At 62.7% G+C, this 21,507-nt stretch overlaps 1 protein-coding gene across 1 annotated transcript; it reads left to right on the top strand.

The window, feature by feature from the left end:
• The first annotated feature begins 2,394 nt into the window (after window positions 1-2,394).
• On the top strand, window positions 2,395-21,448 carry LOC140645657 (syntaxin-4-like). Its single transcript, XM_072849104.1, is given in 13 exon segments — window positions 2,395-2,424; window positions 3,944-4,055; window positions 4,058-4,096; window positions 5,687-5,797; window positions 7,631-7,705; window positions 8,886-8,959; window positions 10,338-10,428; window positions 12,386-12,441; window positions 14,024-14,161; window positions 18,076-18,186; window positions 18,315-18,336; window positions 18,339-18,394; window positions 21,383-21,448. Coding segments are annotated over 13 exon segments (981 nt in total).
• The last annotated feature ends 59 nt before the right edge of the window (window positions 21,449-21,507 follow it).

Here is a 21,507-nt window from a genome sequence, read left to right as displayed (position 1 = left end):
TCCGGCCCTCGCACGCTCACCAGTCTTTGCACACCCACCGGCCTTTGCACGCTCACGGCCCTCGCACGCTCACCAGACTGCACGCTCACTGGACTTTGCACGCTCACCAGCCCTCGCACGCTCACCAGCCCTTGCACGCTCACCGGCCTTTGCACACTCACTGGCCCCCGCACGCTCACCAGCCTTTTCACACCCACCAGCCCTCGCACGCTCACCAGCCCTCGCATGCTCACCAGACTGCACGCTCACTGGACTTTGCACGCTCACCGGCCCTCGCACGCTCACCAGCCCTTGCACGCTCACCGGCCTTTGCACACTCACTGGCCCCCGCACGCTCACCGGCCCTCGCACGCTCACCAGACTGCATGCTCACCAGTCTTTGCACACCCACTGGCCTTTGCACGCTCACCGGCCCTCGCACGCTCACCAGCCCTCATGCGCTCACTGGCCCCCGCACACTCACCGGACTTTGCACACCCACCAGCCCTCGCACGCTCACCGGCCCTCGCACACTCACCAGCCCTCGCACGCTCACCAGACTGCACGCTCACTGGACTTTGCACGCTCACCGGCCTCCGCACACTCACCAGCCTTTGCACACTCACCAGCCCTCGCACGCTCACCGGCCTTTGCACACCCACCGGCCTTTGCACACTCACCAGCCCTCGCACACTCACCAGCCCTCGCACGCTCACAGCCCTCACACACTCACCGGCCCCCGCACGCTCACCGGACTTTGCACGCTCACCGGCCCTCACACACTCACTGGCCCTTGCACGCTCGTGCCCTTGCAGGGATGCTCCTTGCACAAGGCCTTGCACACTCACAGCCCTGCACAGGGCCTTGCACGCTCACCGGCCCTTGCGAGGACGCTGCTTGCACAGGGCGTTGCACGCTTGTTGCCATGCACGGGGCCTTGCACGCTCATACCCTTGCACAGATGCTCCTCACACAGGTCCTTGCACGCTCGTGCCCTTGCAGGGATGCTCCTTGCACGGGGCCTTGCACACTTGTTTCCTTGCACGGGTCCTTGCACACTCATACCCTCGCAGGGATGCTCCTTGCACCAGCCCTTGCACGCTCACAGCCTTGCACGGGGCCTTGCACACTTTTCCCCTTGCACAGATGCCTCTCACATGGGTCCCTGCACACTCCCTCCCTTGCAGGGATGCTCCTTGCACAGGGCCTTGCACGCTTGTTTCCTTGCACGGGTCCTGGCACGCTCGTACCCTTGCAGGGATGCTCCTTGCCTCGCACAGGGCCTTGCACACTCATACCCTTGCACAGATGCTCCTCACACGGGTCCTTGCTCGCCCGTACCCTCGCAGGGATGCTCCTTGCACAGGTCCTTGCACGCTTGTTCCCTTGCATGGGGCCGTGCACACTCGCTCCCTCGCAGGGATGCTCCTTGCATGAGTCATTGCACGCTCACAGCCTTGCACGGGGCTTTGCACACTCGCTCCCTCGCAGGGATGCTCCTTGCACAGGTCCTTGCACGCTTGCGGCCTCGCACAGGGCCTTGCACGCTCAATCCCTTGCACAGATGCTCCTCTCACGCGTCCCTGCACGCTCACTCCCCCACAGGGACGCTCCTTGCAGGAGCCCTTGCACACTCGCGGCCTTGCACGGGGCCTTGCACGCTCGCTCCCTTGCAGCAATGCTCCTTGCACCCTTGTCCCCTTGCACAGGGCCTTGCACGCTCACGGCCTCGCAGGGATGCTCCTTGCACAGGGCCTTGCACACTCGCAGCCTTGCACGAGCCCTCGCACACTCACTCCCTTGCAGGGATGCTCATCGCTGGCAGCCTCGCCGCCTCGCACAGATGCTCCTTGCACGAGCGCTTCCGCAGCCTGGCCCGAGCCCTCCTTGCACAGGCCCTTGCACGCTCGCTCCCTCGCACAAACGATCCTCGCCGGGCCCCTCGCACGCTCCCAGCCCCCGGCGGCTCCTTGCACGCTCGCCCCCGTGCACACACCCGCTTTGCACGAGCCCTCGCACACTCGTTCCCTTGCACAGCCCCTCCTTGCACGCTCACGCCCTCGCACAAGCCCTTGCCCGCTCCCAGCCTTGCACGGCTCCTTGCACGCTCCCTCCCTTGCAGGCTCGGACCCCTTTTTTTTTGGGGGGGGGGTCCCCCCGAACGCCGGGGACCCCCGGGATACATCCCCCCCTCCTCGGAGGACCAGGGGACAGCTCAACGGGCGACGCTCCGGTCTCTCTTTCCTCCCCCTCTCTATGGTTTACCCCCCCCCCAGCCTCAGGCCGCTCTCTATGGCTTGGAGGACTCGGCGGCCAGAGCGGCCGCGCTCTATGGCCGCCCGCCTCCTCCCGCGCATGCGCAGAGCGCCCTCCCCCCCAGTTTCCGCATCCGCCCCCAGAGCGAAGGGCGCCACCATGCGGGACCGCACGCGGGAGCTCCACCAGGTGGGACCCGGGCGTCGGGGGGCACCCGGGGGGGGACCAGGGGTCCTGGACCCCCCCAAAGGGGACCCAGGGGTCTGGGGACCCCCCCCAACGATCCCAGAGGTGTCCAGGGACCCCCCCAATGGGACCCAGACATTGGGGACCCCCCCAGAGAGGACCCAGGAGCCCAGGGACCCCCTCAAAGGGGACCCAGGGATCTGGGGACCCCCCCCAATGAGACCCAGGAATTTGGGGGCCCCCCATGGGACCCAGGCATCCGGAGACCCCCAAAGGGGACCCAGGAGTTCGGGGACCCCCCAATGGGACCCAGGGATCTGGGAACCCCCCGCAAAGATCCCAGAGGTGTCCAGGGACCCCCCAATGGGACCCAGACATTTGGGGACCCCCCCAGAGAGGATCCAGGAGCCCAGGGACCCCCCGTGGGACGCACGGATCTGGGGACCCCCCAAAGGGGACCCAGGGTCCTGGACCCCCCAAAGATCCCAGAGGAGTCCAGGGACCCCCAAGAAGACCCAGACATTTGGGGACCCCCCAGAGAGGACCCAGGAGCCCAGGGACCCCCTCAAAGGGGACCCGGGGATCTGGGGACCCCCCAAAAGTGGACCCAGACATCTTGGGACCCCCCAATGAGACCCAGGAATTTGGGGACCCCCCAATGGGACCCAGACATCCGGGGCCCCCCAAAATGGGACCCAGGACTCTGGGGACCCCCCAAAGGGGACCCAGGTGCCCAGGGCCCCCCAAGTAGACCCAGACATTTGGGGACACCCCCCCCGCCATGAGCACCCAGGCATCGGGGACCCCCTGCCCCATGGCGCCCAAGTGTCTTGGGGACCCCCAAAATGGGACCCAGGAGTCCAAAGACCCCCCCAAAGGGGACCCGGGCATTTGGGGACCCCCCCATGGGACCCAGGTGTCCAGGGGACCCCCAAAGGTGGACCCAGACATCTGGGGACCCCCAACAGGACCCAGGCATTTGGGGACCCCCGTGGGACCCAGGCATCCAGGGGACCCCCCATGGGACCCAGACACCCAGGGGACCCCCAAAGGGACCCAAACATTTGGGGACCCCCCCAACGGGACCCAGGAGCCCAGGGACCCCCCTCAAAGGGTCCCCAGCCATTTGGGGACCCCGCCCCAAAGTGGCCCAGACATTTGGGGACCCCCCATGGGACCCAGACATTTGGGGACCCCCAGAGTGGCCCCAGACATTTGGGGACCCCCCATGGGGCCCAGACATTTGGGGACCCCCCCCCAGAGTGGCCCCGGACATTTGGGGACCCCCATGGGACCCAGGCATCCAGGGGACCCCCCATGGGACCCAGGCACCCTGGGGACCCCCAAAGTGGCCCCGGACATTTGGGGACCCCCATGGGACCCAGGCATCCAGGGGACCCCCCATGGGGCCCAGACATTTGGGGACCCCCCCAATGGGACCCAGACATTTGGGGACCCCCAGAGTGGCCCCGGACATTTGGGGACCCCCCCCAATGGGGCCCAGACATTTGGGGACCCCCAGAGTGGCCCCGGCCGTTTGGGGACCCCCCCGTCCCCCCAGGACTGCGGGTACAGCTCGGGGGAGGAGGAGGAGGAGGAGGAGGAAGAGTGGGACCGGGTGGCCCTGACGGGGCTGCGCCCCCCCGCCCCCCCCGGGGCCGACACCCTCCTGCAGGTGGGTGCTGCGGCGGGCGGGGCTTGCGCCTCATTTGCATACCATTTGCATACCATTTGCATCTCATTTGCGTGTGGGAGGGGGTGGGGGGGGACATGCGCGGGGGGGGGGGCGCGCAGGAGCCCCTCATCGCCTTCCGCCGTCATTAACATCTCATTAACATCTCATTAATATATCGTTAGCAAGCGCCAGCGTGGTTTCGCATCTCATTAGCATGTCATTAGCGTGTTAGCGTGTGTCATTAGCGTGGGGGGCGGATTCGCGGCGCAAAGGGGCGGGGCGGCAGCCGGAGCCCCCCATGTCATTATCATGTCATTAACATATCATTAACGCCCTGTAACCCGGTATTAGAAGGGCGTGGCGTCTCATTAGCATCTCGTTAGCATCTCATTAGCATGCCCTCGCGTGCTATTGGCATGTCAGAGCTATGTGCAGGCGGGGGACGCACAGGGCAGGGGCGTGCCCGAGCCCCCTCATCCCCTTCGCATGTCATTAGCATGTCATTAGCATGTCATTAGCATGCCATTAGCGTACCGTTGGCGTGCGTCTGCATGTCATTAACATGCCATTAGCATGTCATTAGGGGTCATTAGGGGTCAGCAGCATTGGCATGTCGGCCCGTCACTAGCATGCCATTAGCACGCAACTAGCATGTAATTAGCGTGCGATTAGCGTGTAATTAGAGTACAGTTAGCATGCAATTAGCTAATGACATGCCCCCCTTTGCGTGCTCTTAGCGTGCCTTTCGCTTACCGTGTCCTTCGCTTAGCGTGTCCTTAGTGTGCCCTTAGCGTGTCCGTAGCGTGTCCATAGCATGTCCTTAGCGTGTCCTTCGCTTAGTATGTCGTTAGTGTGTCGTTAGCGTGTCCTTTGCTTAGCACATCCATAGCGTGTCCTTAGCATGTCCATAGCGTGTCCTTAGCATGTCCATAGCGTGTCCTTAGCATGTCCTTCCCTTAGCATATCCATAGCATGTCCTTAGCGTGTCCTTAGCGTGTTTTTCATTTAGCGTGTCCTTAGTGTGTCCTTCACTTGGCATGTCTATAGCATGTCCTTAGTGTGTCCTTCACTTAGCGTGTCCTTAGCATGTCCTTCACTTAGCGTGTCCTTAGTGTGTCCTTGGTGTGTCCTTCCCTTAGCATATCCATAGCGTGTTCTTAGTGTGTCCATAGCATGTCCTTAGTATGTCCTTCACTTACCGTATCTATAGCGTGTCCTTAGCGTGCCCTTTGCTTAGCGTGTCCTTAGCATGTCCTTCGCTTAGCGTGTCTGTACCATGGCCTTAACGTGTCCTTCCCTTAGCATATCCATAGCGTGTTCTTAGTGTGTCCATAGCATGTCCTTCATTTAGCGTCTCTATAGCACGTCCTTAGTGTGCCCTTCGCTTAGCGTGTCCTTAGCATGTCCTTCACTTAGCGTGTCTGTCCTTAGCGTGTCCTGTCACTTAGCATGTGCTTCGCTTAGCATGTCCATATCGTGTCTGTAGCGTGTCTGTGGCGTGTCCACGGCCTGTCTGTAGCGTGTCGTTAGCATGTCCTTTGCTTAGCGTGTCCGTGGCGTGCCCGTGGCGTGTCCGTAGCGTGTCGTTAGCGTGTCCGCAGGCGCAGGGCGTGTGGGCGGCGCTGCGGGCGCTGGAGCAGAAGCTGGAGGCGCTGGAGCAGCAGCAGGCGGCCGTGCTGGGCACCCCCCTGCCCGACGAGGGTATGGGGGCTATAGGGGCTGGGGGGCTATAGGGGTCTGGGGGGTATGGGGGGGTATGGGGGGTCGGGGGGGCTATGGGGGCTATAGGTGGTTTGGGGGTCTATGGGGTGCTGGGGGTACAAAGGGGGGCGGAGGGGGATATGGGGGTCTGGGGGAGCTGTGGAGGGGCTATAGAGGCTCTGGGGGGTATATAGGGGCTCTGGGGTATATGGGGCCTGTGGGCTGTAGGGCTCTGGGGTACATAGGGGCTGCGGGGGACTATAGGGCTCTGGGATATATAGGGGCCTGGGGGCTGTAGTGGCCTGGGGTATATAGCGACTCTGAGGGGGATATAGGAGGATGGGCTATATGGGGGCTCTAGTGTATATAGGGGCCTGGGGGCTCTAGGCTCAGGGGTATATAGGGGCTCTGGGGTATATAGGGGCTCTGGGGGCTATAGGGACCTGAGCGCCTATAGGGTTCTGGGGGGTGTATAGGGGCTCTGGGGTATATAGGGGCCTGGGGTATATAGGGGCTCTGGGGGGCTATAGGGACCTGAGGGCTATAGGGTTCTGGGGGGGTATAGGGGCTCTGGGGGCTATAGGGACCTGGGGTATATAGGGGCTCTGGGGGCTATAGGGTTCTGGGGGCTATAGGGGCCTGGGGTATAAAGGGGCTCTGGGGTATATAGGGGCTCTGGGGGCTATAGGGACCTGAGGGCTATAGGGTTCTGGGGGTGTATAGGGGCTCTGGGGGCTATAGGGACCTGAGGGCCTATAGGGTTCTGGGGGTATATAGGGGCTCTGGGGTATATAGGGGCCTGGGGTATATAGGGGCTCTGGGGGGCTATAGGGACCTGAGGGCCTATAGGGTTCTGGGGGGTGTATAGGGGCTCTGGGGTATATAGGGACCTGGGGTATATAGGGGCTCTGGGGGCTATAGGGTTCTGGGGGCTATAGGGTTCTGGGGGTGTATAGGGGCTCTGGGGGGCTATAGGGGCTCTGGGGTATATAGGGGCTCTGGGGGCTATAGGGACCTGAGGGGCTATAGGGTTCTGGGGGCTATAGGGGCCTGGGGGCTATAGGGGCCTGGGGTATATAGGGGCTCTGGGGGCTATAGGGTTCTGGGGGTATATAGGGATCTGGGGGTGTATAGGGGCTCTGGGGTATATAGGGGCTCTGAGGGGCTATAGGGTCTGGGGGTATATAGGGGCTCTGGGGTATGTAGGGGCTCTGGGGTATATAGGGGCTCTGGGGTATATAGGGGCTCTGGGGGCTATAGGGACCTGTGGGGTATATAGGGGCTCTGGGGTATATAGGGGCTCTGGGGGCTATAGGGACCTGGGGGTGTATAGGGGCCTGGGGGGCTCTAGGGCTCTGGGGCATATAGGGGCTCTGGGGGCTATAGGGACCTGAGGGGCTATAGGGTTCTGGGGGGTATATAGGGGCCTGGGGGCTATAGGGGCCTGGGGTATATAGGGGCTCTGGGGTATACAGGGCTCTGGGGGCTATAGGGACCTGGGGGTATATAGGGGCCTGGGGTATATAGGGGCTCTGGGGGCTATAGGGACCTGAGGGGCTATAGGGTTCTGGGGGTGTATAGGGGCTCTGGGGTATATAGGAGCCTGGGGTATATAGGGGCTCTGGGGGCTATAGGGTTCTGGGGGGTATATAGGGGCCTGGGGAGCTCTAGGGCTCTGGGGTATATAGGGGCTCTGGGGGGCTATAGGGTTAGGGGGGTCTATAGGGGCCTGGGGGGCTATAGGGACCTTAGGGGCTATAGGGTTAGGGGGGTCTATAGGGGCCTGGGGGGCTATAGGGCCCTGGGGGCTATAGGGTGACGCGTGCCCCCCAGGGCTGAAGCGGGGCCTGCAGGCGCTGCGGGACGAGATCCAGGAGCTGACGCGGGAGATCCGCACCCGCCTGCGAGGTGGGGACCCCCGGGTGCCCCCCCGCTGCCCCCCGACCCCGGGTGCCCCCGGACCCCTGGGTCCCCCAGACCCCTGGGCCCCCCGCACCTCTGGGTCCCCCCAAACCCCTGGGTCCCCCCGACCTCTGGGGTCCCCCCAGACCCCCGGGTCCCCTGAATATTTGGGGGTGGGGGTCTCCCCAGCCCCCGGGTCCCCTGAATATTTGGGGGTCTCCCCGGCCCCTGTGTCCCCCCAGACCTCTGGGGTCCCCCAGCCCCCGGGTCCCCTGAATATTTGGGGGGGTCTCCCCGGCCCCCCGGGGCCCCCCCAAACCCCTGGGTCCCTCCCTGAACCCCTGTGCCCCCCAGACCCCTGGGCCCCCAAACCTCTGGGGGTCCCCCCAGTCCCCTGGGTCCCCTGAATATTGGGGGAGTGGGGTCTCCCCCGGCCCCCCGGGGCCCCTGAATATTTGGGGGGTCCCCCGGGGCCCCCCAAACCCCTGGGTCCCTCCCTGAACCCCTGTGCCCCCCAGACCCCTGGGCCCCCTGAATATTGGGGGCGTGGGAGTCTCCGGCCCCCTGGGTCCCCTGAATATTTGGGGTCTCCCTGACGCCCTGGGTCCCCCCAGTCCCCTGGGTCCCCTGAATATTTGGGGGGGGGGTCTCCCGGCCCCCTGTGTTCCCCCCAGACCTCTGGGGTCCCCCCCAGCCCCCGGGTCCCCTGAATATTTGGGGGGTCTCCCCGATGCCCTGGGTCCCCCAAACCCCTGGGTCCCTCCCTGAACCCCTGTGCCCCCCCAGACCCCTGGGCCCCCCGCACCTCTGGGTCCCCCCAAACCCCTGGGTCCCCCCGACCTCTGGGGTCCCCCCAGACCCCTGGGTCCCCTGAATATTTGGGGGTCTCCCCGATGCCCTGGGTCCCCCAAACCCCTGGGTCCCCTGAATACTTGGGGTCTCCTGACCCCCTCGGGTCCCCTGAATATTTGGGGGTCTCCGGCCCCCGGGGCCCCCCAAACCCCTGGGTCCCTCCCTGAACCCCTGTGCCCCCCAGTCCCCTGGGTCCCTGAATATTGGGGGAGTGGGGGTCTCCCCGGCCCCCCGGGTCCCCTGAATATTTGGGGGGGTCTCCCCGGCCCCCCGGGGCCCCTGAATATTTGGGGGGGTCCCCCCGGGGCCCCCCCACACCCCTGGGTCCCCCCAGCGCTGGAGCCGGGGAAGGAGGAGCAGGAGGACGAGAACCGAAACACCATCAGGGCCCGGGTGAAGCGCACCCAGGTGGGGGGGGCGCGGCTGGGGGGTCCTGGGGGGTCTCGGGGGGTCCCTGGGAAAGTGGGGTCCCCAGGGGATTTGGGGTCACCCGGGGGTGGGGTGGGGACCCCAATGAGTTTTTGGGGCCCCTGGGGAGGTTTTTGGGGTCCCCGAGTGGGATTTTGGGGGCCCCAAGAGGGATTTTGGGGTCCCTGGGGAGATTTTGGTGCCCCCGGGATTTCAGGTGGGGTGGGGGGGTCCCTGGAGGGGGGATTCAGGGTCTCTCAAGTGGGATTTTTGGGGTTCCTGGGGGGTGTTGGGGTGCCAGGGGTGTCGGGGTCCCTGGGGCGGGGTGTCGGGGTGTTGGGGTCCCTGGGGGGGATGTTGGGGTGTCGGGGTCCCTGGGGGATGTCGGGGTGCCGGGCGATGTCGGGGTCCCTGGGGGTGTTGGGGTCCCTGGGGTGCCGGGGTCCCTGGGGGGATGTTGGGGTGTTGGGGTCCCTGGGGGTGCCGGGGTCCCTGGGGGGATGTCGGGGTGCCGGGCGATGTCGGGGTCCCTGGGGGTGTCGGGGTCCCTGGGGGGGATGTCGGGGTGTTGGGGTCCCTGGGGGTGTCGGGGTCCCTGGGGGGATGTCGGGGTGTTGGGGTCCCTGGGGGTGTCGGGGTCCCTGGGGGGATGTCAGGGTGCCGGGCGATGTCGGGGTCCCTGGGGGTGTTGGGGTCCCTGGGGGATGTCGGGGTGTCGGGGTCCCTGGGGGTGCCGGGGTCCCTGGGGGATGTCGGGGTCCCTGGGGGGATGTCGGCGTGCTGGGCGATGTCGGGGTCCCTGGGGGTGCCGGGGTCCCTGGGGGGATGTCGGGGTCCCTGGGGGGATGTCGGGGTGCTGGGCGATGTCGGGGTCCCTGGGGTGCCGGGGTCCCTGGGGGGATGTCGGGTCCCTGGGGGGATGTCGGGGTGCTGGGCGATGTCGGGGTCCCTGGGGGTGCCGGGGTCCCTGGGGGGATGTCGGGGTCCCTGGGGGTGTTGGGCGATGTCGGGGTCCCTGGGGGGTGCCGGGGTCCCTGGGGGGTGATGGGGTCCCTGGGCGGGATGTCGGGGTGCCGGGGTGCCGGGCGATGTCGGGGTCCCTGGGGGGTGTCGGGGTCCCTGGGGGGGATGTTGGGGTGTTGGGGTCCCTGGGGGGTGCCGGGGTCCCTGGGGGGTGTCAGGGTCCCTGGGGGGGATGTTGGGGTGCTGGGCGATGTCGGGGTCCCTGGGGGGGATGTCGGGGTGTCCGGGTCCCTGGGGGGTGTCGGGGTCCCTGGGGGGGATGTCGGGGTGCCGGGCGATGTCGGGGTCCCTGGGGGTGCCGGGGTCCCTGGGGCGGGGCGGGCGCTGACGGCCCCCAGCACGGGTGCTGCTGCAGCGGTTCCTGGGGCTGTCGGGGCGCTGCCACGCGGCCGAGGCGCGGTACCGCCAGCGCAGCCTGGAGCGCGTGCGCCGCCAGCTGCTCGTGGGTGAGCGCCGCCGGGGGCCCCGAGACGGGGGGGACCCCGAGACCTGGGGGGGGGGGGACCCCAAAACCTGGGCACGGGGGGGACCCCGAGACGTGGGCACGCGGGGGACCCCGGAACCTGGGCACGGGGGACCCTGAGACGTGGGCACAGGGGGGACCCCAAAACCTGGGCACAGGGGACCCCGAGACGTGAGCATGGGGGGAGCCCGGAACATGGGCACAGGGGGGACCCCAAAACCTGGGCATGGGGGACCCCAAAACCTGGGCACAGGGGGGACCCCGAGACGTGGGCATGGGGGGGACCCCGAAACATGGGTGTGGGGGGACCCCGAAACCTGGGCACGGGGGACCCTGAGATGTGGGCACGGGGGGACCCCGAAACCTGGGCACGGGGGACCCCGAGACGTGGGCACGGGGGGAGCCCGGAACATGGGCACGGGGGGGACCCCAAAACCTGGGCATGGGGGACCCCGAGACGGGGCGTGGGGGAGCCTGAAACCTGGGCACAGGGGGACCCCGAGACGTGGGCATGGGGGGCCCCCAAAAACCTGGGCACAGGGGACCCCGAGCCGTGGGCAGGGGGGGGACCCCGAAACCTGGGCACGGGGGACCCCGAGACGTGGGCATGGGGGACCCCGAGACGTGGGTGTGGGGGAGCCCGGAACATGGGCACGGGGACACCCCAAAACCTGGGCATGGGGGACCCCGAAACCTGGGCCCGGGGGACCCCGAGACGTGGGCAGGGGGGGGACCCTGAAACATGGGTGTGGGGGGTCCCCAAAACCTGGGCACGGGGGACCCTGAGATGTGGGCACGGGGGGACCCCAAAACCTGGGCGCGGGGAGGGTCCCCAAAAACACGGGGCCCTGGGAGGGGTCCCCAAAACCTGGGTCCCTTTGGGGGGGGTCCCCAAAACGTGGGTCTCTTTGGGAGGTCCCAGGTGCCTGGGTCCCCTGGGGAGGGGTCCCCTGAAACCTGGGTCCAGGGGAGGGGTCCCCGAGACGTGGGTCCCGGGTCCCTTGGGGAGGGGTCCCCGACACCTGGGCACGGGGGACCCCGAGATGTGGGCACAGGGGGACCCCAAAACCTGGGCACGGGGGACCCCGAGATGTGGGCGTGGGGAGCCCGGAACATGGGCACAGGGGGACCCCAAAACCTGGGCATGGGGGACCCCAAAATCTGGGCACGGGGACCCCGAGACGGGGGCGTGGGGGAGCCTGAAACCTGGGCACAGGGGGACCCCGAGACGTGGGCATGGGGGGACCCCAAAACCTGGGCACGGGGGGACCCCGAGATGTGGGCATGGGGGGACCCCGAAACCTGGGCACGGGGGACCCCGAGACGTGGGCACGGGGGGAACCCCAAAACCTGGGCATGGGGGACCCCGAAACCTGGGCACGGGGGGAGCCTGAAACATGGGCACGGGGGGGGACCCCGAGACGTGGGCACGGAGGACCCTGAGTTGTGGGGCTGGGGGGGACCCCAAAACATGGGCACGAGGAGGGACCCCAAAACCTGGGCACGGGGGGACCCTGAAACATGGGGCACTTTGGGGAGGGGGTCCCCTAAAACCTGGGTTCCTGGGGAGGGGTCCCCAAAAACCTGGGTTCCCCCCTGGACACCTGGGTCTCTTTGGGGAGGGGTCCCCAAAACCACGGGGCCCTGGGAGGGGTCCCCAAAACCTGGGTCCCTTTGGGGACGGGGTCCCCAAAAACGTGGGTCTCTTTGGGGAGGGGTCCCAGGTGCCTGGGTCCCCTGGGGAGGGGTCCCCAAAAATCTGGGTCCCGGGGAGGGGGTCCCCAAAAACGTGGGTCCCCATGGGTGCTGGGGGCTCCAGGGACCCAGAGACCTATAGGTGCCCCAGGAGGCACCCATGGGTGTTGGAGGGCACTGGGGACCCATGGGTGGCACCCCGGGTGCTGGGGGGGCACCCCATGGTGGCACCCATGGGTGCGGAGGAGGAGAGCACCCATGGGTGCTGGAGACGGGGCAGAGCGAGGTCTTCATCTCCAACGTGAGTGGGGCACCCATGGGTGCCGGGGGTCCTATGGGTGCTGGGGGGGGCAGAGACCCCATAGGTGCCCTACAGCACCCATGGGTGCCCGTGGCCAGCTCCAGAGCTTGAAGGACCTATAGGTGCTAGGAGGCACCCGTGGGTGTTGGAGGGCACTGGGGGCACCCATGGGTTGGTGAGGGCACCCATGGGTGCTGGGGGCAGAGACCCCATAGGTGCCCTACAGCACCCATGGGTGCCCGTGGCCACCTCCAGAGCTTGAAGGACCTATAGGTGGTAGGAGGCACCCGTGGGTGTTGGAGGGCACTGGGGGCACCCATGGGTTGGTGAGGGCACCCATGGGTGCTGGGGGGCTCCAGGGGACCCAGAGACCCCATAGGTGCCCTACAGCACCCATGGGTGCCCGTGGCCAGCTCCAGAGCTTGAAGGACCTATAGGTGGTAGGAGGCACCCGTGGGTGTTGGAGGGCACTGGGGGCACCCATGGGTGCTGGGGGGGGCAGAGACCCCATAGGTGCCCTACAGCACCCATGGGTGCCCATGGCCAGCTCCAGAGCTTGAAGGACCTATAGGTGGTAGGAGGCACCCGTGGGTGTTGGAGGGCACTGGGGGCACCCATGGGTTGGTGAGGGCACCCATGGGTGCTGGGGGGCTCCAGGGGACCCAGAGACCCCATAGGTGCTCTACAGCACCCATGGGTGCCCATGGCCACCTCCAGAGCTTGAAGGACCTATAGGTGGTAGGAGGCACCCGTGGGTGTTGGAGGGCACTGGGGGCACCCATGGGTGCTGGGGGGGGCAGAGACCCCATAGGTGCCCTACAGCACCCATGGGTGCCCGTGGCCACCTCCAGAGCTTGAAGGACCTATAGGTGGTAGGAGGCACCCGTGGGTGTTGGAGGGCACTGGGGGCACCCATGGGTTGGTGAGGGCACCCATGGGTGCTGGGGGGCTCCAGGGGACCCAGAGACCCCATAGGTGCCCTACAGCACCCATGGGTGCCCGTGGCCACCTCCAGAGCTTGAAGGACCTATAGGTGCTAGGAGGCACCCGTGGGTGTTGGAGGGCACTGAGGGCACCCATGGGTGCTGGGGGGTGTTCGTGGACACCCCTGGGTGCGGGGGGGGGTGTCCACAGGGGCACCCATAGGTGCTGGTGGCCTGTGGGGGCACCCATGGGTGCTGTGAGGGACACGTCTGGGTGCTGAGGGGCTCAGGGCGTGTGCCGGTGACACCCATGGGTGTCGGGGAGCATCAGGGGCACCCATGGGTGCTGGGGGATGACAGGGGCACCCATAGGGGCTGGTGGTCAATGGGGGCATCCCTGGGGGCCTGCAGGGGCACCCACGGGTGCTGGGGGATGACAGGGGCACCCACGGGTGCTGGCGGCCCCTGGGAGCACCCATGGGTGCTGGGGCATGACAGGGGCACCCATAGGGGCTGGTGGGTCAACGGGAGCACCCACGGGCGCTGGGGGTTGCAGGGGCACCCATAGGGGCTGGTGGTCAATGGGGGCATCCCTGGGGGCTGCAGGGGCACCCACGGGTGCTGGGGGCCCCTGGGAGCACCCACGGGTGCTGGCGCAGGTGCTGGGGGCGACGCGGGCGACGCGGGCGGGGCGGGAGGAGGTGGGGGGGCGGCACCGGGAGCTGCAGCAGCTGGAGAGGGGCCTGCGGGAGCTGGGGGAGCTCTTCAGCCTGCTGGGGGGCACCCTGGAGGGGCAGGTGGGTGCTGGGGGCACTGGGAGGCACTGGGAGGCACTGGGAGGCACTGGGAGGGACTGGGGGAGCTCTTCAGCCTGCTGGGGGGCACCCTGGAGGGGCAGGTGGGTGCTGGGGGCACTGGGAGGCACTGGGAGGGACTGGGAGGGACTGGGAGGGACTGGGGGACACAGAAGGACGTTGGTCTGCTCTCAGAGGGAACTGGTGGGCACTGGGAGGGAACTGGGATGAACTGGGGGGGACTGGGAGGGAACTGGTGGGCACTGGGAGCAGGGGGGGGTACAGCCTGGCTCCGAGGGGCCGTACCGGAGCGTGTGGCTTCATACTGGTTTTTACTGGTGCTATACTGGTTCTACACTGGTTTTTGCTGTTTTTTATTGTTTCTATGGTGGTTTTCACTGTTTTTTACTGGTTCTATACTGGTTTTCACTGGTTTCTCCTGGCGCTATACTGGTTTTTCGTGGTTCTGTACTGCTTTTTCTGTACTGGTTGTGTGCTGGTTTTCACTGGTTCTACACTGGTTTTTACTGGTTCTGTGCTGATTTTTACTGGTTTTTCCTGGCTCTATACTGGTTTTTCGTGGTTCTGTACTGGCTTTTACTGGTTCTGTACTGGTTCTGTACTGGTTCTGTACTGGTTGTGTGCTAGTTTTCACTGGTTTTCACTGGTTTTTATTGGTTCTATACTGGGTTTTACTGGTTCTGTACTGGTTGTGTGCTGGTTTTGACTGGTTTTCAGTGTTTTTTTCCTGGCTCTATACTGTTTTTTTGTGGTTCTGTACTGGTTTTTACTGGTTCTGTACTGGTTCTGTACTGGTGTGCTGGTTTTCACTGGTTTTTATTGGTTCTACGCTGGATCTGTACTGGTTCTGTGCTGGTGGTGTGGTGTTTTTCACTGGTTTTTACTGGGTTTTACTGATTTTTACTGGTTCTATGTTGGTTTTCACTGGTTTTTACTGGTTCTATACTGGTTTTTATTGATTTTTCCTGGCTCTATACTTTTTTTTACTGGTTTTTACTGATCTATGCTGGTTCTGTACTGGTTGTGTGCTGGTTTTGACTGTTTTTCACTGTTTTTTACTGGTTTTATGCTGGGTTTTACTGGTTCTGTACTGGTTGTGGGCTGGTTTTCAGTGTTTTTCACTGTTTTTTACTGGTTCTATGCTGTTTTTTACTGGTTCTGTACTGGTTGTGTGCTGGTTTTCACTGGTTCTACGCTGGTTTTTACTGGTTCTGTGCTGATTTTTACTGGTTTTTCCTGGCTCTATACTGGTTTTTCGTGGTTCTGTACTGGCTTTTACTGGTTCTGTACTGGTTCTGTACTGGTTTTGTGCTAGTTTTCACTGGTTTTCACTGGTTTTTATTGGTTCTATACTGGGTTTTACTGGTTCTGTACTGGTTGTGTGCTGGTTTTGACTGGTTTTCACTGTTTTCTTCTGGCTCTATACTGGTTTTTCGTGGTTCTGTACTGGCTTTTACTGGTTCTGTACTGGTTGTGTGCTGGCTTTGACTGGTTTTCACTGTTTTTTACTGGTTTTATGCTGGGTTTTACTGGTTCTGTACTGGTTGTGTGCTGGTTTTCAGTGTTTTTCACTGTTTTTTACTGGTTCTACGCTGTTTTTTACTGGTTCTGTACTGGTTGTGTGCTGGCTCTCACTGGTTCTGTGCTGGTTTTGACTGGTTTTTCCTGTTTTTTACTGTTTTTTACTGGTTTTTACTGGTTCTATGCTGGTTCTGTACTGGTTTTTACTGGTTCTATACTGGTTTTTACTGGTTCTATACTGGTTTTCACTGTTTTTTCTGGGTCTATACTGTTTTTTTGTGGTTCTGTGGTGGTTTTTACTGGTTCTGTACTGGTTGTGTGCTGGTTTTCACTGGTCCTTATGGGTTCTGTGCTGGTTTTTACTGGTTCTGTACTGGTTTTGACTGGTTTTCACTGTTTTTTACTGGTTCTGTACTGGTTGTGTGCTGGTTTTCAGTGGTTTTCACTGGTTTTTCCTGGTTCTACGCTGGTTTTTACTGGTTCTGTACTGGTTGTGGGCTGGCTCTCACTGGTCCTTACGGGTTCTGTGCTGGTTTTTCCTGGTTCTGTACTGGTTCTGTACTGGTTTTGACTGGTTTTCACTGGTTCTGTACTGGTTGTGTGCTGGCTTTGACTGGTTTTCCCTGTTTTTTACTGGTTCTACGCTGGTTTTTACTGGTTCGGTACCGGTTGTGGGCTGGCTCTCACTGGTCCTTACGGGTTCTGTGCTGGTTCTGTACTGGTTCTGTACTGGTTTTGACTGGTTTTGACTGGTTTTCACTGGTTCTGTACTGGTTGTGTGCTGGCTTTGACTGGCTTTCCCTGTTTTTTACTGGTTCTACGCTGGTTTTTACTGGTTCGGTACCGGTTGTGGGCTGGCTCTCACTGGTCCTTACGGGTTCTGTGCTGGTTCTTTACTGGTTCCGTACTGGTTTTGACTGGTTTTGACTGGTTTTCACTGGTTCTGTACTGGTTGTGTGCTGGCTTTGACTGGTTTTCACTGTTTTTTACTGGTTCTACGCTGGTTTTTACTGGTTCGGTACCGGTTGTGGGCTGGCTCTCACTGGTCCTTACGGTTTCTGTGCTGGTTCTGTACTGGTTCTGTACTGGTTTTGACTGGTTTTGACTGGTTTTCACTGGTTCTGTACTGGTTGTGTGCTGGCTTTGACTGGTTTTCACTGTTTTTTACTGGTTCTACGCTGGTTTTTACTGGTTCGGTACCGGTTGTGGGCTGGCTCTCACTGGTCCTTACGGGTTCTGTGCTGGTTCTGTACTGGTTCTGTACTGGTTTTGACTGGTTTTGACTGGTTTTCACTGGTTCTGTACTGGTTGTGTGCTGGCTTTGACTGGTTTTCCCTGTTTTTTACTGGTTCTACGCTGGTTTTTACTGGTTCGGTACCGGTTGTGGGCTGGCTCTCACTGGTCCTTACGGGTTCTGTGCTGGTTTTTACTGGTTCCGTACTGGTTTTGACTGGTTTTGACTGGTTTTCACTGGTTCTGTACTGGTTGTGTGCTGGCTTTGACTGGTTTTCACTGTTTTTTACTGGTTCTACGCTGGTTTTTACTGGTTCGGTACCGGTTGTGGGCTGGCTCTCACTGGTCCTTACGGTTTCTGTGCTGGTTCTGTACTGGTTCTGTACTGGTTTTGACTGGTTTTGACTGGTTTTCACTGGTTCTGTACTGGTTGTGTGCTGGCTTTGACTGGTTTTCCCTGTTTTTTACTGGTTCTACGCTGGTTTTTACTGGTTCGGTACCGGTTGTGGGCTGGCTCTCACTGGTCCTTACGGGTTCTGTGCTGGTTTTTCCCTGGTCCTGTACTGGTTATGACTGTTTTTCACTGGTTTTCACTGGTTCTGTACTGGTTGTGTGCTGGCTTTGACTGGTTTTCACTGTTTTTTACTGGTTCTGTGCTGGTTTTTACTGGTTTGGTACCGGTTGTGGGCTGGCTCTCACTGGTCTGCACTGGTCCTTACGGGTTCTGTGCTGGTTTTTACTGGTTCTGTACTGGTTTTGACTGGTTTTCACTAGTTTTCACTGGTTCTGTACTGGTTGTGTGCTGGCTTTGACTGGTTTTCCCTGTTTTTTACTGGTTCTACACTGGTTTTTACTGGTTCGGTACCGGTTGTGGGCTGGCTCTCACTGGTCTGCACTGGTCCTTACGGGTTCTGTGCTGGTTTTTACTGGTTCTGTACTGGTTTTGACTGGTTTTCACTAGTTTTCACTGGTTCTGTACTGGTTGTGTGCTGGCTTTGACTGGTTTTCCCTGTTTTTTACTGGTTCTACGCTGGTTTTTACTGGTTCGGTACCGGTTGTGGGCTGGCTCTCACCGGTCTGCACTGGTCCTTACGGGTTCTGTGCTGGTTTTGACTGGTTCTGACTGGTTTCCGCTGGCGCAGGGGGAGACGATCGACCGGATCGAGCGGCACATCCAGGAGTCGGGGGCGCGGCTGCGCAAGGGGGAGCAGCACCTGGCGGCGGCGCAGCGCGGGCAGCGGCGAGCGCGCCAGGTCCGCGACGACGCCGGGGCCCCGCCCCCGCCCCCGGGCGCCACCCGTGGGTGCCCCCCCCTCCCCCTCCCCTGCCGCCCCTCCCCCCCCTCCCCGGGGGTCCCTGACCCCGCTCCTCCCCCCCCCAGAAGAAGCTGCTGGCGGCCGCCTGCGCCATCGTCGCCGTCCTCGTCCTCGTCGCCATCCTCGCCGCCACGCTGGCCGGCGGGTAGCCCCGCCCGCTGGGCAAACTGGTGAGTGCTGGGCCGAACTGGGAGGGGCTGGGAGGGGTACTGGGCCGAACTGGGGGGACTGGGATGAACTGGGAGTGGCTGGGAGGGGTACTGGGATAAACTGGGGGACTGGGATGAACTGGGAGTGGCTGAGAGGGGTACTGGGATAAACTGGGGGACTGGGATGAACTGGGAGTGGCTGGGAGGGGTACTGGGATAAACTGGGGGGACTGGGCTGAACTGGGGGTGACTGGGAGGGGTACTGGGATAAACTGGGGGGACTGGTCCGAACTGGGGGGACTGGGATGAACTGGGAGTGGCTGGGAGGGGTACTGGGATAAACTGGGGGGACTGGGATGAACTGGGAGTGGCTGGGAGGGGTACTGGGACAAACTGGGGGACTGGGATGAACTGGGAGTGGCTGGGAGGGGTACTGGGATAAACTGGGGGACTGGGATGAACTGGGAGTGGCTGGGAGGGGTACTGGGACAAACTGGGGGACTGGGATGAACTGGGAGTGATTGGGAGGGGTACAGGGATAAACTGGGGGCACTGGGATGAACTGGGAGTTGCTGGGAGGGGTACTGGGACAAACTGGGGGCACTGGGATGAACTGGGAGTGACTGGGAGGGGTACAGGGATAAACTGGGGGGACTGGGCTGAACTGGGAGTGGCTGGGAGGGGTACTGGGATAAACTGGGGGGACTGGGCTGAACTGGGGGTGACTGGGAGGGGTACTGGGATAAACTGGGGGACTGGTCCGAACTGGGGGGACTGGGATGAACTGGGAGTGGCTGGGAGGGGTACTGGGATAAACTGGGGGGCACTGGGATGAACTGGGAGTCTCTGGGAGGGGTACTGGGACAAACTGGGGGGACTGGGATGAACTGGGAGTGGCTGGGAGGGGTACTGGGATAAACTGGGGGGCACTGGGATGAACTGGGAGTCGCTGGGAGGGGTACTGGGACAAACTGGGGGGCACTGGGATGAACTGGGGGTGGCTGGGAGGGGTACTGGGACAAACTGGGGGCACTGGGATGAACTGGGAGTGACTGGGAGGGGTACAGGGATAAACTGGGGGGACTGGGCTGAACTGGGAGTGGCTGGGAGGGGTACTGGGATAAACTGGGGGGGACTGGGCTGAACTGGGGGTGACTGGGAGGGGTACTGGGATAAACTGGGGGACTGGTCCGAACTGGGGGGGACTGGGAGGGGTACTGGGACAAACTGGGGGGACTGGGATGAACTGGGAGTGGCTGGGAGGCGTACTGGGATAAACTGGGGGGCAGTGGGATGAACTGGGAGTCGCTGCGAGCGGTACTGGGATAAACTGGGGGGCACTGGGATGAACTGGGAGTGGCTGGGAGGGGTACTGGGATAAACTGGGGGGACTGGGATGAACTGGGAATGGCTGGGAGGGGTACTGGGATAAACTGGGGGGCACTGGGATGAACTGGGAGTCGCTGGGAGGGGTACTGGGACAAACTGGGGGACTGGGATGAACTGGGAGTGGCTGGGAGGGGTACTGGGATAAACTGGGGGGCACTGGGATGAACTGGGAGTGGCTGGGAGGGGTACTGGGACAAACTGGGGGGACTGGGATGAACTGGGAGTGGCTGGGAGGGGTACTGGGACAAACTGGGGGACTGGGATGAACTGGGAGTGGCTGGGAGGGGTACTGGGATAAACTGGGGGGACTGGGATGAACTGGGAGTGGGGACTGGGAGGGGTACTGGGATAAACTGGGGGGGACTGGGCTGAACTGGGAGTGGCTGGGAGGGGTACTGGGACAAACTGGGGGACTGGGATGAACTGGGAGTGACTGGGAGGGGTACAGGGATAAACTGGGGGGACTGGGATGAAGTGGGAGTGGCTGGGAGGGGTACTGGGACAAACTGGGGGCCTGGGATGAACTGGGAGTGGCTGGGAGGGGTACTGGGACAAACTGGGGGACTGGGATGAACTGGGGGGACTGGGAGGGGTACTGGGATAAACTGGGGGGGACTGGGCTGAACTGGGAGTGGCTGGGAGGGGTACTGGGACAAACTGGGGGGACTGGGCTGAACTGGGAGTGACTGGGAGGGGTACAGGGATAAACTGGGGGGACTGGGATGAAGTGGGAGTGGCTGGGAGGGGTACTGGGACAAACTGGGGGGACTGGGATGAACTGGGAGTCGCTGGGAGGGGTACTGGGACAAACTGGCGGGACTGGGATGAACTGGGAGTGGCTGGGAGGGGTACTGGGACAAACTGGGGGGACTGGGATGAACTGGGGGGGACTGGGAGGGGTACTGGGATAAACTGGGGGGGACTGGGCTGAACTGGGAGTGGCTGGGAGGGTACTGGGACAAACTGGGGGACTGGGATGAACTGGGGGTGACTGGGAGGGGTACAGGGATAAACTGGGGGGCACTGGGATGAACTGGGAGTGGCTGGGAGTGGTAGTGGGATAAACTGGGGGGGACTGGGATGAACTGGGAGTGGCTGGGAGGGGTACTGGGACAAACTGGGGGACTGGGATGAACTGGGGGGGACTGGGAGGGGTACTGGGATAAACTGGGGGGGACTGGGCTGAACTGGGAGTGGCTGGGAGGGGTACTGGGACAAACTGGGGGGACTGGGCTGAACTGGGGGTGACTGGCAGGGGTACAGGGATAAACTGGGGGGCACTGGGATGAACTGGGAGTGGCTGGGAGTGGTACTGGGACAAACTGGGGGGACTGGGATGAACTGGGAGTCGCTGGGAGGGGTACTGGGACAAACTGGCGGGACTGGGATGATCTGGGAGTGGCTGGGAGGGGTACTGGGACAAACTGGGGGACTGGGATGAACTGGGGGGACTGGGAGGGGTACTGGGATAAACTGGGGGGACTGGGCTGAACTGGGAGTGGCTGGGAGGGGTACTGGGACAAACTGGGGGGACTGGTCTGAACTGGGGGGGACTGGGACGACACTGACGTCCCTTTTGCCCCTCCCCCTTCCAGGTTGCGTCGTCGTGGTGGGGGCGGGGCCTCCCGACGGCTCCGCCCACCCCCCTTGGCCAGCACTGACGCCCTCTGCCTTAAGCCCCGCCCCCTGCGGCCGGGACCCACTTCCTGTCTCGAATGAC

The sequence above is a fragment of the Ciconia boyciana genome, chromosome 36 (genome assembly GCF_034638445.1).
Source record: "Ciconia boyciana chromosome 36, ASM3463844v1, whole genome shotgun sequence".
Taxonomy (NCBI): Eukaryota; Metazoa; Chordata; class Aves; order Ciconiiformes; family Ciconiidae; genus Ciconia; species Ciconia boyciana.
The sequence above is the reverse complement of the archived record's forward strand: the minus strand, read 5'-3'. Positions and strand labels throughout refer to the sequence as shown.